Source organism: Cetorhinus maximus, chromosome 21 (assembly GCF_964194155.1).
Source record: "Cetorhinus maximus chromosome 21, sCetMax3.hap1.1, whole genome shotgun sequence".
NCBI lineage: Eukaryota > Metazoa > Chordata > Chondrichthyes > Lamniformes > Cetorhinidae > Cetorhinus > Cetorhinus maximus.
This window is the reverse complement of record NC_135899.1, coordinates 59,712,204-59,726,815: the sequence shown is the minus strand read 5'-3', so window position 1 is coordinate 59,726,815 and position 14,612 is coordinate 59,712,204. Positions and strand designations below refer to the sequence as shown.

At 41.9% G+C, this 14,612-nt stretch overlaps 1 protein-coding gene across 1 annotated transcript in view; it reads right to left on the bottom strand.

The window, feature by feature from the left end:
- The window catches only part of csmd2 (CUB and Sushi multiple domains 2), a 1,856,113-nt gene that overhangs the window by 522,264 nt on the left and 1,319,237 nt on the right, over positions 1-14,612 (bottom strand). Inside the window, exon 15 of the mRNA XM_078566065.1 lies at positions 11,333-11,659. Within this exon, the coding sequence (XP_078422191.1) occupies positions 11,333-11,659 (327 nt within the window). The remainder of the gene's footprint in view (positions 1-11,332; positions 11,660-14,612) is intronic.

The window sequence follows — 14,612 nt, the reverse complement described above, 5'->3', positions numbered from 1 at the left end:
GCTAACCAGTGGTCACAGCTTCCAAGTACATGAAAAACAGTTTGTTAGCTTTTTCAGGAGCATAGACAGTCACTTTGATAGAAAAATTATCTTAAAAACATGATAGGACACATATAACGAGATGCAGCATATGTGTTAGCATAATTAGCATTTAAAACCCCATAGGTCCTTTGAATAGAAAGTTGACAGGTTATATATTGAGTTAATAATATATGAATCATTAATGGTCCTTGTTTTTAATGAGTATTTTGCACATTTTGAGCATGCATTTTAGCAGATTTCTGCTCTCACTTTGAATAACCGTGGAGTAAAACTGACTGTGACTTGCCAGGAATAAAATCCTAAATAGCTCTTCAGTTCTTGAGTCATAGAGGCAACTCATTTTGCAGCATTATATTAGCAGCAACTATTACTAGTCAATAGGGACATGCCTACAAACTGTGCCATCTACTGGAGCTACCTTCCTTTAATGTGTTTCATATAATTTAATATAGTGCCACCATCTCTATTTTGAGGCTGGCATTGCCCACCAAATTTCAAAACAAAACAAGTATTTTTGACAGATCCAATAAAGGACCACTTGAGAAAACTATCCTTAATATAAATTCACCATTTCCTTATGATGATACTTATATGGGAAGCTCAATTAAATACTTTTGGTGGCTTTATCCAACTGCATTCATGATCATTTCCCTTTCTGTCCTCTTATTTTCCTTGTTTGCAGTTCCACACCTTTTCTCAGCCACTGTTAGATTTCACCACCTGTTAGTTGTTACAGTGCAACAGCATGTGATTCGCCAGAATGAGCAGAGTGATTATTTTCTTGCTTTCAGTGACTAGATGACAATGTGACCCACAGAATTTGAGTTAATGGAGGTTCTATTATTGCATTATAATTGCACAAAGCGGACCAGAATAACATAGGAACAAGTTGCTTCTGAGATCCCTTCTGTGCCTGTCCAAGGTCACAGGCTACACATAGCTGTAACAGCTCCAGTACAACACATTGTCAATTCAATAACATTGGGCCAAATCTTGCTGGAGCAGGATACCTTATGGTACGCATCATTGCTTAGACTTTTCTGCACCCTTCAGCTTGAATATATTTTGCATCGGAACCTCCTGGAAGTGCAAGTTGGGAATGGCTCAATGAGGGCAACAAGTGAATGATGAGACCAATCACGTACATCCTTAATCAAGGAGATTTAAGAATTGAGAAAGAGACACAGAAAAAATGGAGAAGGAGGGCAAAGTTAAAGTCAAATCAGGCACAAAAATTCAGAATAAAGAGAGGGAATAGTGGGAAGAGTGTCCTGCAGTCAGCATAGCGGTGAAGCAGTCTGGGAAGAGTGTCCTGAAGTCAGTTCTCGTTGAAAATAACAAGTGACATCACAAGACAATGCGAGGGAGCATCGGAGAGATCAGAAACAGCGCGAGTGCTGGGAAGCTTCAAAAAGTGACATTAGCACAAAGGTCAGAGCTGATTGGTGAGTAGTGGGTAAGTGTTTTACTCCAGTTTAAAATAGATTAAGCTAAGGAAAGGTAAGAGTTCTAGTTTTTATTTAAAGTACATAAATAATTTAACTATTTTTACCGTATTTAACTTAAAGGGATTTTTTTCAACTAGAGGCATGGCAGGGCAGCTTAGTCCCATGTTATATACCACCTGCCACATGTGGGAAGTCCTAGACGCTCCTTGCACTCTAACGGACCACGTGTGCAGCAAGTGCCACCAGCTGGAGCTACTTGAGCTCCGAGTTTCGGAGCTAGAGTGGCAGCTGGAGATGCTGAGGTGCATCTGCAAGGCTGAGAGTTTTGTGGATAGCATGTTTTTAGACGTGGTCGCCCCACAGCTTACGGGGGTGCAGACAGAGAGGAAATGGGTGACCATCAGTCAGAAGAAAGGTGTCAGGCTGGTAGTCAGGAAATCCCCAGGGTGCATCTCGCTCGAGAACCGTTTTTCTGTGTTGGAAAACGGTGAGAGTGACGGTTCCTCTGGAGGGTGCAGCCACGCTCATGGCACTTTGAGTGGCTCAGCTGCACAGGGGGGGAGGAAAAAGAGGGGAAGAGCAATAGTGGTGGGAGACTCGATAGTAAGGGGAACAGACAGGCATTTCTGCAGCCGTAGACTTGACTCCAGGATGGTATGTTGCCTCCCTGGTGCCAGGGTCAAGGATGTCACTGAACGGCTGCAGGGCATTCTAAAGGGGGAGGGAAAACAGACAGAGATCATGGTACATATTGGTACCAATGACATAGGTAGAAAGAGGGGTGAGGTCCTGTAAGCAGAATTTAGAGAGCTAGGAAGCAGATTAAAAAGCAGGACCTCAAAGGTAGTAATTTCTGGATCACGTTCAGTGCCAAGCGTTAGTGAGTATAGAAATAGGAGATTAGTCCAGATGAATGTGTGGCTGGAGAGATGATGCAGGAGGGAGGGCTTTAGATTTCTGGGGTATTGGGACCGTTTCTGGGTACTGTGGGACCTATACAAGGTGGACGGGTTGCACCTGAACCAGAATGGGACCAACATCCTTGTGGGGATGTTTGCTTGTGCTTTTGGGGAGGATTTAAACTAACTTGGCAGGGGGGTGGGATCCTGAGAGGAGGTTCAGCAGGGGGAGATGCACAGCCAAAATTAGAAGAGAGAGCAAGTGAGTCTGGAAGGCATAGAAATTATAGGCCAGTTAAGGCACAAGGGAGTTTGGCAAGGTTGGATGGTATTTATCTTAATGCAAGGAGTCTGACGAATAAAGCAGATGAGTTGAGGGCACAAATTAACACATGGAAGTATGGTGTCATTGCTGTCACAAAGACATGTTTGAGAGAGGGGCAGGATTGGCAGCTCAATATTCCAGGATATAAGGTCTTCAGACGAGACAGGGAAGGAAGTAAAAGAGGTGGGTATATCGCTATACTGATCAAAGGATCAATTACAGCATTAAGGAGGGATGACATCTTAGAAGACTCCTCAAATGAAGTCATCTGGGTAGAACTGAAAAAAGGAGCAATCACATTGCTGGGAGTGCACTATAGGCCCCCAAACAGTCAGAGAAAAATAGAAGAGCAGATGTGTAGGCAAATTTCAGAGAAGTGTAAAAATAATACGGTAGAAATAGTGGAGGATTTCAACTTCCCCAACGTTAACTTGGTTAGTCATACTGTGATAGGTTTAAAGGGAGCGGAATTCTTAAAATGCATCCAGGAGAGCTTTTTAAGCCAGTACATAGAAGGTCTGACAAGAGAAGGGGCAGTTCTGGATTTAATTTTGGGGAATGAAGCTGGGCAAGTGTAGAGGTATCAGTGGGGGAGCATTGTGTAGATAGTGATCATAACTCCATTAGATTCAAGGTTGTTATGGAAAAGGACAAGGAAGGGCCAGGAATCAGAGTTCTAAATTGGGGGAAGGCCGATTTTAATAAGATCGGATATGATTTGGCCAGAGTGGACTGGGAGCAGCTACTTATAGGTAAATCTGCATCAAGACAGTGGGACTCACTCAAGATGGAAATAGGGAGTGTACAGGGCCAACATATTCCAGTAAAGATAATAGATGGGACCAACAAATCCAAGGAACCCTGAATGTTGAGGGATATACAGGATTGGATAAAGAGAAAAAGGGAGGCGTATGGCAGACACCGAGGGCTCAAAACAGCGGAAGCCCTAGAGGAGTACAGAATTTGTAGGGGGGATCTTAAAAAGGAAATTAGGAGAGCAAAAAAGGGCATCAAAAAACATTAGCAGGTAAAATAAAGGAAAATCCAAAGTTATTTTACAAGTACATTAAGAGTAAGAGGATAACTAGGGAAAGAGTAGGGCCCATTAAGGACCACAGTGGTAATTTGTGTTTGGAGCCAGAAGACGTAGGTAGGGTTATAAATGAATACTTTGTGCCGGTGTTCATAAGGGAGAGGGACGACGTGGGTATGGAAATCAGGCAGAAGGACTGTGATATAATTAAAGAAATTAGCATAGAAATGGAAGAGGTTCTAAATGGTCTGGCAGGCTAAAAAGTAGATAAATCTTCAGGCCTGGATGAAATGTATCCCAGGCTGTTGAGTGAGGCAAGGGAGGAGATAGCAGGGGTGCTGGCAATAATTTTCAATACCTCTCTGGTCACAGGAGGGGTGCCAGAGGACCGGAGGACAGCCAAAATGATGCCGTTATTCAAGAAGGGAGGAAGGGATAAACCAGGGAACTACAGGCCAGTCAGTCTAACCTCAGTGGTGGGGAAACTATTGGAAGTAATTCTGAGGGACAGAATTAATCTACACTTGGTGAGGCAGTGATTAATCAAGGACAGTCAGCATGGTTTTGTTAAGGGCAGGTCGTGTCTGATCAATTTGATTGAATTTTTCGAAGAGGTGACCAGGTGTGTAGATGAGGGCAATGCATTTGACGTAGTCTACTTGGACTTAGGTAAGGCTTTTGATAAGGTCCCACATGGGAGACTTATAATGAAGGTAAGAGCCCATGGGACCCAAGCCAATTTGGCAAATTGGATCCAGAATTGGCTGAGTGGCAGGAAGCAGAGGGTGATGGTCGAGGGGTGTTTTTGTGACTAGGTGCCTGTGTCCAGTGGGGTTCCACAGGAATTTGTGTAGGGTCCCTCGCTGTTTGTGGTATATATGAACGATTTAGACTTGAATGTAGGAGGGTTGATCAGTAAGTTCGCGGATGATACGAAAATTGGTGTTGTGATAAACAGTGAGGAGGATAGCCTTAGATTAAAGGAGGATATAGATGGGCTGGTCAGATGGGCTGATCAGTGGCAAATGGAATTTAATCCGGATAAGTGTGAGGTGATGCACCTGGGCAGGGCAAACAAGGCATGGGAATACACGATTAATGGTGTGATCCTGGAAAGTACCAAAGATCAGGGGGACCTTGGTGTGCATATCCACTGGTCCCTTAAGGTAGATATGTTGAAGAAGGCACATGGGATACTTGCCTTTATTAGCCGAGGCATAGAATATAAGAGCAAGGAGGTTATGCTGGAACTGTCACCGGTTAGGTCACAACTAGAGTATTGGCTGTCCTCCGGTCCTCTGGCACCCCTCCTGTGACCAGAGAGGTATTGAAAATTATTGCCAGCACCCCTGCTATCTCCTCCCTTGCCTCACTCAACAGCCTGGGATACATTTCATCCAGGCCTGGAGATTTATCCACTTTTAAGCCTGCCAGACCATTTAGAACCTCTTCCATTTCTATGCTAATTACTTTAATTATATCACAGTCCTTCTGCTTGATTTCCATACCTACGTCGTCCCTCTCCCTTATGAACACCGATACAAAGTATTCATTTATAATCCTGCCTACGTCTTCTGGCTCCAAACACAAATTACCACTGTGGTCCTTAATGGAATCTGCATTATAGGAAAGTTGTGATTGCATTAGAGAGAGTGCAGAGGAGATTTGCCAGGATGTTACCTGGGCTGGAGAATTTTAGTTATGAGGAGAGGTTGGATAGACTGGGGTTATTTTCTCTGGAGCAGAGGAGATTGAGGGGAGTCATGATTGAGGTGTATAAAATTATGAGGGACATAGATAGGGTAGACAGGAAGGAACTTTTTCCCTTGGTGGAGGTATCAAAAACTAGGGGGCATAGATTTAAGGTAAGGGGCAGGAGGTTTAGAGGGGATGTGAGGAAGAAATTTTTTCACCCAGAGGGTGGTGGGTATCTGGAACTCTCTGCCTGAAAGGGCGCTACAGACAGAAACCCTCATAACATTTAAGTAGTATTTGGATATGCACTTGCGATGCCATGGCATACAAGGCTATGGGCCTAGTGCTGGAAAATGGAATTAGAATAGTTAGGTACTTGTTTGACCGGTGCAGACTCAGTGGGCCGAAGGGCCTTCTTCTGTGCTGTAGACCTCTATGACTCTAAAATAAAAATTGAATTAAGAGAGAAGGAAGAGACAGTAAGAAAAAGTATGAATGAATATTGGTAAGCTTTCTACTACTGCTCTCATGACACAACCTATTTTGAGGTTGGCTTGTAGATTTATCTGGAACCAAGTGGGAGAAATTGCAAACCCCAGTGAATGATCTGAACCATCAATGTTAGAACAGACATCATGTTGAATCATTGTTGGTTGTATTTTCAAAGTTAACGAGGATACGTTGACAATGATAGTTATACCATTGGGCAAAGCATTAAGCAAGAAATAATTGGGGCCTGTAACAAAGGCAAAATAATAATCATGGGGATATAAATCTTCATATGGTTTGGACAAATCAAATGGGCCAAGTCTAGAAGATGAGCTTTTGGAATGCTTTCATGACCAGTTTCCTGAAACAATATGTTGTGGAACCAACTAGGGATAAAGCTATTTTACATCTAGTATTGTGCACTGTGGCAGGGTTAATTAGTAATATCATAATAAAAGATCCTCTGGGTAAATGTGATCATGATACAAATGAATTCCATATTAATTTTGAAAGTAGCATACTCTAGTTCCAAATAAGGATTTTAAATTAAACAAAGCCAATTATGTAGGTATAAAGGTAGAGCTGGCAGAATTTGATTGGTAAAAAGGCTAAAAGGTATGGCAGTAAAGAAACAGTGGGAAACATTTAAAGAAACAATTCAAAATAATTCAGAATTCAACAAAAATACATTCCACTAAAAAAAAACTCAGCAAGAAAGATCCATCTATCGCTTACTAAGAAAATTAAGAGTATTACTAGATTAAAAGAAGAGATTTATAAAGTTGTATGGAATAATAGTAAGTCTGGGGATTGGGAGTGTTTTAAAAACCGGCAAAGGGTGACCAAAAAGTTGATAAAAAGGGGAAAATAGAATGAGTGTAAATTATCCAGGAATATAAATGCATATTTGTAAGAGCTTTTACAAGTACATAAAAAAAGGAGAGTAGTTAAAGTAAACATTGGTCCATTAAAGGCTGGAACACGAGAAACTATCATGGGGATGAGGAAATGGCAGAAACAAAGAGCAGATATGTTGTGTCTATCTTCACAGCACAAAACACAAGTTAGCATATATACTTGAGTTATAGTCGATCTTATGTAGAAGTCAGCCCTGCCTTTTGGCCCAAAAATCCTTAATTTTTCACATACCTCTTGCTAGTTTTGGGAGCAAGGTTGGTGGGAACAGTCCAGTGAGTTTTTTTTTTTCACAGTGGCTCTTTTCTCATTTAAACTGTCGGAAGTATATAGCCTGATAGCAGTTCCATGTTGAATTCAGGACCATGGCCAGCAACCACTGAGACTTGGGAGTTCCCAAGAACTGGCATGGTTTCAACCCCCCGCCCGAAAATACTACTCATGTATAAGTTGACCCCTACATTTTACTTAAAAATTTGGTCTCAAAAACTCAACTTTTATACAAACCCCAGAATGAGAAGGTAACTAAGGGGCTAATAAGAATGGGGAACTTATCTAACATCAGGAGAGAAAATGTATTGGAGAAACTTAAAGGGCTAAAAGCTGCAAATCTCTGGGACATAATGGGTTCTAAAAGAGATAGTGCGTGCACTGCTTATGATTTTCCAAATTTCCCTAGATCCTAGAACAGCCCCAGCAGATTGGAAGTTAGTAAATGTAACACTGATATTCAAGAAATGAGGGAGAGAGAAAACAAGAAACTACAGACATGTTAGCCTGACATCAGTCATCGGGAAAATTCTGGAACCTATTATCAGAGAATGCACTTAAAAGACCAAAGTATGTTTGGACAAAGTTAATGCAGTTTTATGAAAAGGTAAATCCTGTTGGATAAATTCATTGGTGTTTTTTGAGATGCATCCAGTACGGTCGATAAAGAGGAACCAATGGATGTAGTATACTTGGATTCCAAAACGTTTGATAAGGTGCCACATGAAATATTAATATGCAAGATAAAAGCTCATGGAGTTGGGGGTAATGTATTAATATGTATGGAGGATTGTGAACATCAAAATAAGGATGGAATGTATGCCTTTAAAATGGGAACAGAATTACATCTGCATGCCTCAGTCCAATTATTTCTACCCTCAAACCTGCCCTTCACCTGAATATGACACCCCCTCCCCAGTGTAGTATTAAACAAGATTAATTAGTATCTATTTTTGATCTCTCATTAGCATCAGGGGGGGTTTCAGTGTGATGCATTCAGACTCTTTACTTTCACTTTAATCAGTCTGCAAATTCAAGCTATTGAAACATTTCTCTACATTTTTTTCTATATATTCCTGTTTATTGACAACTCTCGCAATGCCATTATATTGTTTTGATGAAAGGTAATCAACCTGAACCACTAACTCTGTTTCTCTCTCCACAGATGATGTCAAATCTGCCGAGTATTTCAAGCTTTTTCTGTATTTTGTGTCTATCTTGCTTGTTCCTCACTCCTCTGTCACTATTGTTTCACCTCCTCCCTGAGTATCAGAGGAATTTTGTTAAGGCTTGGTCCTGGGGCTACCAGTAGCTTGCCAGTAACTTTGTTACTTTTCACTTGTGAGCCGAGAGAGCTGCCTGCTGGCAGCTTACTTAACCCTGAAAGACTCTGCAGCTGATCCCAATCATGTGCTCACTGGATTTCCAGCAATTAGAATTGAATTGTACAGTTAACATTCCTTTTCCTTGCACAGAGCAGTAGTAATATCCTCACTGAGATCAGTTAACTTAACCCAAACCTCAGACTGCCTGGTCTGTTTGGCTCAGCATCACATCACATGCTGCATCTACCCACTAAGTCACTGAGGAAGCTTCGCTGGCATAAAGCTATCTCACTGTTTGGTTTGGTTTGGTTTTGACGCAATGAGTGATTTGCCCTTTTGAAGAGGCACTCTGGATCTGCAAGATCAGCTGTTAGCACCAGCAGCAAATAAGTAAAAAAGGGCACAACACTCTGTGGCTTAATTGCAGCCCAATTAAGAAGTGCACACCACATTCTGTGACTGCAGCTTTGAGTGACTGTCATGATGAATTTTCCTCACAGCAACCGTGGCAATCTGTCACAATTTCTAGCCTGACGCATAGCAATGAGGAATTGAAGAAATTACAAAGCTGTTCAACTGTGATTAACCAAGACTTTGGAAGTCCTCTACACATGGAAAATAAATAATTTTGACGTGCATTCTACAATTTTTGTAGTGAAATCAACACATAGTATTTGAAAAAGATACCTCCCTTACAGATTTGACATTGTTGCCTGCTTCTCTAGGTGATGTGGTCTTTTCATGACATTTCATTCATTACCTCGTGCAAATATCATTCAGTATTTTTTTTTAAATGACATGAAGTTTAATTCTCATGAAATTAAAACCATTTCACAAAAAGACAAACTTGCTTTTTTCAGATATTGACAGAGGAATCCATGCCAGTTTGATATGTACCAAGGAGCACATACTGCAAACGAGTCTCCTTGCCTTGCTCTCACATATAGGCTATATCTACATTGGGCACTGCCATTGCCCAGCACACTGTTGATCACTGAACGACAAGCCTGGCTGGCTCATCGATATGGTCCGTCACTAGAGGCTTGATTTTTTTCGACTTAGGTTTGATCACTTGAATTTTCTGCACTCAAATTACGTATTAAAAGAGCTGCATTTATATGGCATTTTTCACAACCGCCATATGAATCAAAGGGCTTTATGGCCAATGGAATACTTCAGAAGTGTGGTCACTATTGTAATGTAGGAAAGACTGCAGCCAGTTTGCGCACAGCAATATCCTGCGAATAGCAATGTGAAAATGACTAGATAATCTGTTTTTGTGATGTTGCTTGAGGGATAAATAATATCAAGGACACCGGGGGATAACACCGATGCTCGTTTTTGAAAGTGTCCTGCGATCTTTCACATCTAGCAGAGGAGGCAGATGGGGCCTTGGTTTAATGTCTCATCCGAAAGACAGCATCTCAGACAGTGCGCTACTCCCTCACGAGAGTGTTAGCCTTGATTTTTGTGCTCTTGCTCAGGGGTGGGCTTGAACCTTGAGTCTTGTGACTGAGAGGTGAGGATGCTGCCAACTGAACCACAGCTGACACCCAGTGAAATCAAAGTCCAAGACTGGATATTGGTGAAGCAGACAAAACAGAGACAGTTGGAGTTGGGGGTTGTTGAGAGAACTAGTGGAGGTAGAGCTGACTGTCACCAGCATCCATGTGGAAGATGACCCCATATCTATGGATGATGTCACCAAGGGGCAGTGCATAGATGAAGAAATAGAGGAGAGCAAGGATCAGTTTTTATGGAATTTCAAAGATCCTCAAAAGGAATGTGTCTAAAGACAATCTGCTACTTAATGATTTGCTATTTAACTGCCCAGTGTGAGTCTTCCAATGTCTTCTTGTATTATGCTGCATTCTTCCTCAGTGTTAGTTATACTCGCCAATTTGATATTGCTTATGCTTATTTTTAAGTCCAGATCATTTATGTAAATTGAGAGTAACAGTGGTTTCAGCACAAATCCTTGCAAAACACTATCCCCCCACCAAAGATCTTCTTTATAAAATAATTTATTAGCATATTTAACACAGCGTCTCAGTGCAATAGGGATCTTGATCTCAATTTAACCGCTGCCTTGTGGGTTTCCCAGGGTTCAGAAATACCGGCAGTGAAATGGATCTGGGAATTCTCATCTCAGGGAGCTTTTAAAGCACTCCTTAACAACCAACCTTTGGCCTCCCTTCTGCTGATCATGACCTCTCTCTCCCCCTGCCATGACTGTTGACCGCAACACCCAAATCCCAATCTGCAGCTTGCTATCCTCCAGATTGCCCGTGGATTTCCCCCTTCCTGACATCGTTATGAATTTGGTGCTAAGTCCTGGGAAACTCCGGGAATGCAACCGCAATGAAGTCAGCAAGCAGAGTATGTAACCAATCACATTGAAGTATTCTCATAGATAGCAAACCAGAAAGTAAAATGCACTGATTATCCGTCACTTTTTAATATCACTTTACGGAAAGCAAAATAAAGATAGGAACATACACATGGGAGTTCCCACAAGCTATCGATTTGGCCAGCTGTCAGACAGAAAGTCAAACTAAAAGATTATAACAAGTCTTAAATTCAGCAGGACCTTTATGGCTACAGTCTTGTCAGGTACTTTAGCCACTTTTGGCCTTCCCTGCCTCCTCACCACCTCCCCATCAATATCAAGACTTCAGTTGCAGCACTGGCACGTTCTGCATGCTTGCATTTTAAACCGCAGTTAAATGCATTCCTCAACAACAGAAGGGCAAAGGTATTGATTGCTTTGTTTTGATGAACGTTGTTATTCTTATACACCTGTTGTGATAGATTTCTCAAATAGATTTTCATGTAACTTGCTCAAATGTGCTGCCTGCAGGTAAGAAAAGAGATGGATCGCTCCTACTTACTTGTGAAAGTGATGTTAAATCCTCGAGCAGCTGTGGAGTGATCTGTCAGGAATTCTAAACGTGATACATGGCCACTGCTGGTCAAAGGAGAAGGGATTTTGTTTCCAGAGAACGTTCCCAAGACAGGCGATTCAGGATTTAACCCATCCTTCACTGACACAAAGTCAAACTGTGGCTCAACATCAAAATCGTTGAAGGCCAGGTGAATCCTGCTTTCTGGCTTTGCAATAATCAGCCATACACAATGCATATGGTTGCCATAATCCTCTGGGTAGTTGGGGGATAGCAGAACACCAGATGGAGTTGTAAAATTGAAGAAGCACGAGACTGAAAATAGAATAAAATATTACAGTAATTTAATACTGAACTACAAAGGGCACTTAAATGAATGCATAATGAGACTTTGGAGAATACATGCGCATTTTCATAAAACAATTGAGGATCTTAGCTGCCATTTGCTAAATAGGAAACTGCTAAGCCAAGGATTGATTGGATTAAAATTGTTATTGTCATGTACACTGAAATGTTCAGTCAGCTGAAATGAGATGGCAGCTGGCAGACAGTGATGTTTGAACAGAAAAAAAACCCCTAAAAATAAATATGTCATGGCAATTTTCTACTTCATGTAAAGTAGTTACATTTCAGAGTCTGCTGTGCAGGGTAAACAGATTTAAAGTTCATCAGATCCATTACTGTTCTTCACCATTTGCCAGACCACTTGGAATCACACAAGAACTTGCCACCTCCTGGGTCATGATTGCTAACAGGCCTAATTCCAAATATTTCTTCATCCCTTTTACAGATACATCCCGCTGCTCGCCTCTAACATTGCCCACCTCTAACACCGCCCACCTCTAAACCTTTCTCCCCTTTCCTTCCATTCTTAGAAAAATAAACACCCCAGCCCCCACCACCACTCCCGCTCCATCGTTTGCACCCACGGAAACCCTGAACTATTTCTTTTCTGGTCATCACAAACCACCATTGTGATCGGTTAATTTGCTCAATGGCCACTTTGCCAACAACTTTCAATGTCCTCCTCCCACCTAATTCCATGTTCTTCCAGGGACACCATTTCCCTTACTACAACAGCGTCAGTTCCATAAGCCCCATTCTAGGATAGATATGACAAATACTATTGCTATGCATCTCAGCTAACTCTCGCCAGTATTATGCACAAGCATGGAGTTAGCTGCTCCTTGTACACACCCAGCTCTAGGGCCAGGATTTTATGGCCTCACCGCGGCATGTCTCCCCCACCCTCCCCAACCCCAGCGGATGCAGCGAGCCTTTTAAATCTCCATTCAGTTCGGCAGGACCATAACATCCCACCAGGCGGGAAGGGCCGTAAAATCCTGGCCTGTCTCTGCCACTGAATCTAAGGGTTGCACTATATTATCATTTTGCCTGTCTGATCTCAATTTCCAGATGACACAATATTTCGTACTGATCAGCATCAACAACACTGCAACCATTTTGTTGAGTCCTTGCCAAAGCTTTTCTGGCTCCAACTCCATTAGCCTTAATGCTTCTGAAAAACAATTGAATTACACAGACGCCCAAAACTTTTTAAAAACTGCACTGAAATGGCACAGTAGTCTTTTTAAGTACATCCCACTGAAATTATCCAGTAATTCATATCAGGCTACTTCAACTGACAGATGCAGACAGTACTAGACTCTGGGCAGGAATTGAGTGGTACATTGCAGTGGAAATTGCCCTAATTTTCCAAATATAATATGCTCCCAAATATGAAAAGCACTGAGAATTTCATGAATGAATAGTAAAAATTGCCTTATCACCATGTACAATATGGTTCTAGACTTTTGTACTGTTAAGGTCAATGTGTCATTATTCCTGGGGACATGACAGGCCAGTTGCAAGTGATGGTCATCATCTGTGGCAAGCTGGGAGGCCTGTTTGAGATCGTCACACTCCCAGGGGATTCCTGCATTGCTTGACTCTTTCATGTTTTATTATATCATGTACCAACTGGGTCCATGATTATCAAAATAGTCATTGCATAAAAGGCTTTGGATGGCATCCTACTGCATATGATGCTACAGAGCCATAGAGTCATGAGGGCACAAGAAGGAAACCATTCAGCCCATTGTCTCCATGCTGACTCTCCATAGAGCAATCCAGTCAGTCCCATTCCACCACTCTATTTCCCCAGGCCTGCAAGTTTATTTCCCTCAAGTGCCCATCCAATTTCCTTTTGAAATCATTAATCGTCTCTGTTTCCAATTCCTGGGAGACAGCAAGTTCCAGTTCATCAACATTCGCTGCATAAAAACATTCTTCCTTACATTCCCCATGTATCCCTTGCCCCAAAACCTTAAATCTGTCTCCTCTGGTCTTTGTGTGATCAGTTATTGGGAATAGCTTTTCTTTGTCTACCCTGTCAAAATCTCTCCTAATCTTGTACACCTCTATCAAATCTCCCCTCAATCTGCTTTGTTCCATGAAGAACAACCCCAGCTTCTCAAACCAAACCTTGTAGTTAAAGTCACTCATTCCTGGAACCATTCTGGTAAATCTCCACTGCACCCTCTCTAGGACCCCCATATCCTTCCTAAAGTGTGATGGACAAAACTGAACGCAATACTGAAGGATTGTGGCCTAACTAAAGTTTTATAAAGGCTCAGCATATCTTCCCTGCTTTTGTACTCACTACCTCAATTGTCCTTTGGTGGACTAAAGCCTTGCAATCCCCAGATGGTTTGCCTCAGAGGAGAACTGCCTCCAAGTTGATCCTGAAAGAAATGCGACAGGATGCACTGTTCAACCCTCTTGCAAGCAGCGATTTTCGTTTGTAACGTCTCCTTTTCCTTGCCAGGCTTTCCATCCTCCTCCCCTTACTAGTCTCTGCCAAAGAACCTAAGATTTGTCCTGGGTTCCTCTGTGAACCTAATAAACTGACCTAAACCTTGGGAAAGATAATCAATCCAAAGAGGATCAACTAAATTCCCCGTGAGGCCCACTCACTGACTGCGATAAAACTCACTTGGATTTGTTACCATGTATAATATGCACCCTAACTTCCAGATCAATTTTTAGCACAAAAAGTGCACATTATATTCAGAAAGTTATGGTAGCCATTCATAAAATTTCATTGAAAATTTTTTCAGCCAGTTGCTTGTTGTCTCACTCAGCTGCCATCCTTTAATAGTACAGTATGGATCCCACTCTCCCCCTTAGCAATCTAGCCAAGGTTAGCAGAAAGCAGGGCACAAATTTAAGTTGAAATTGACATCTTTAACACACATGGACATCAATG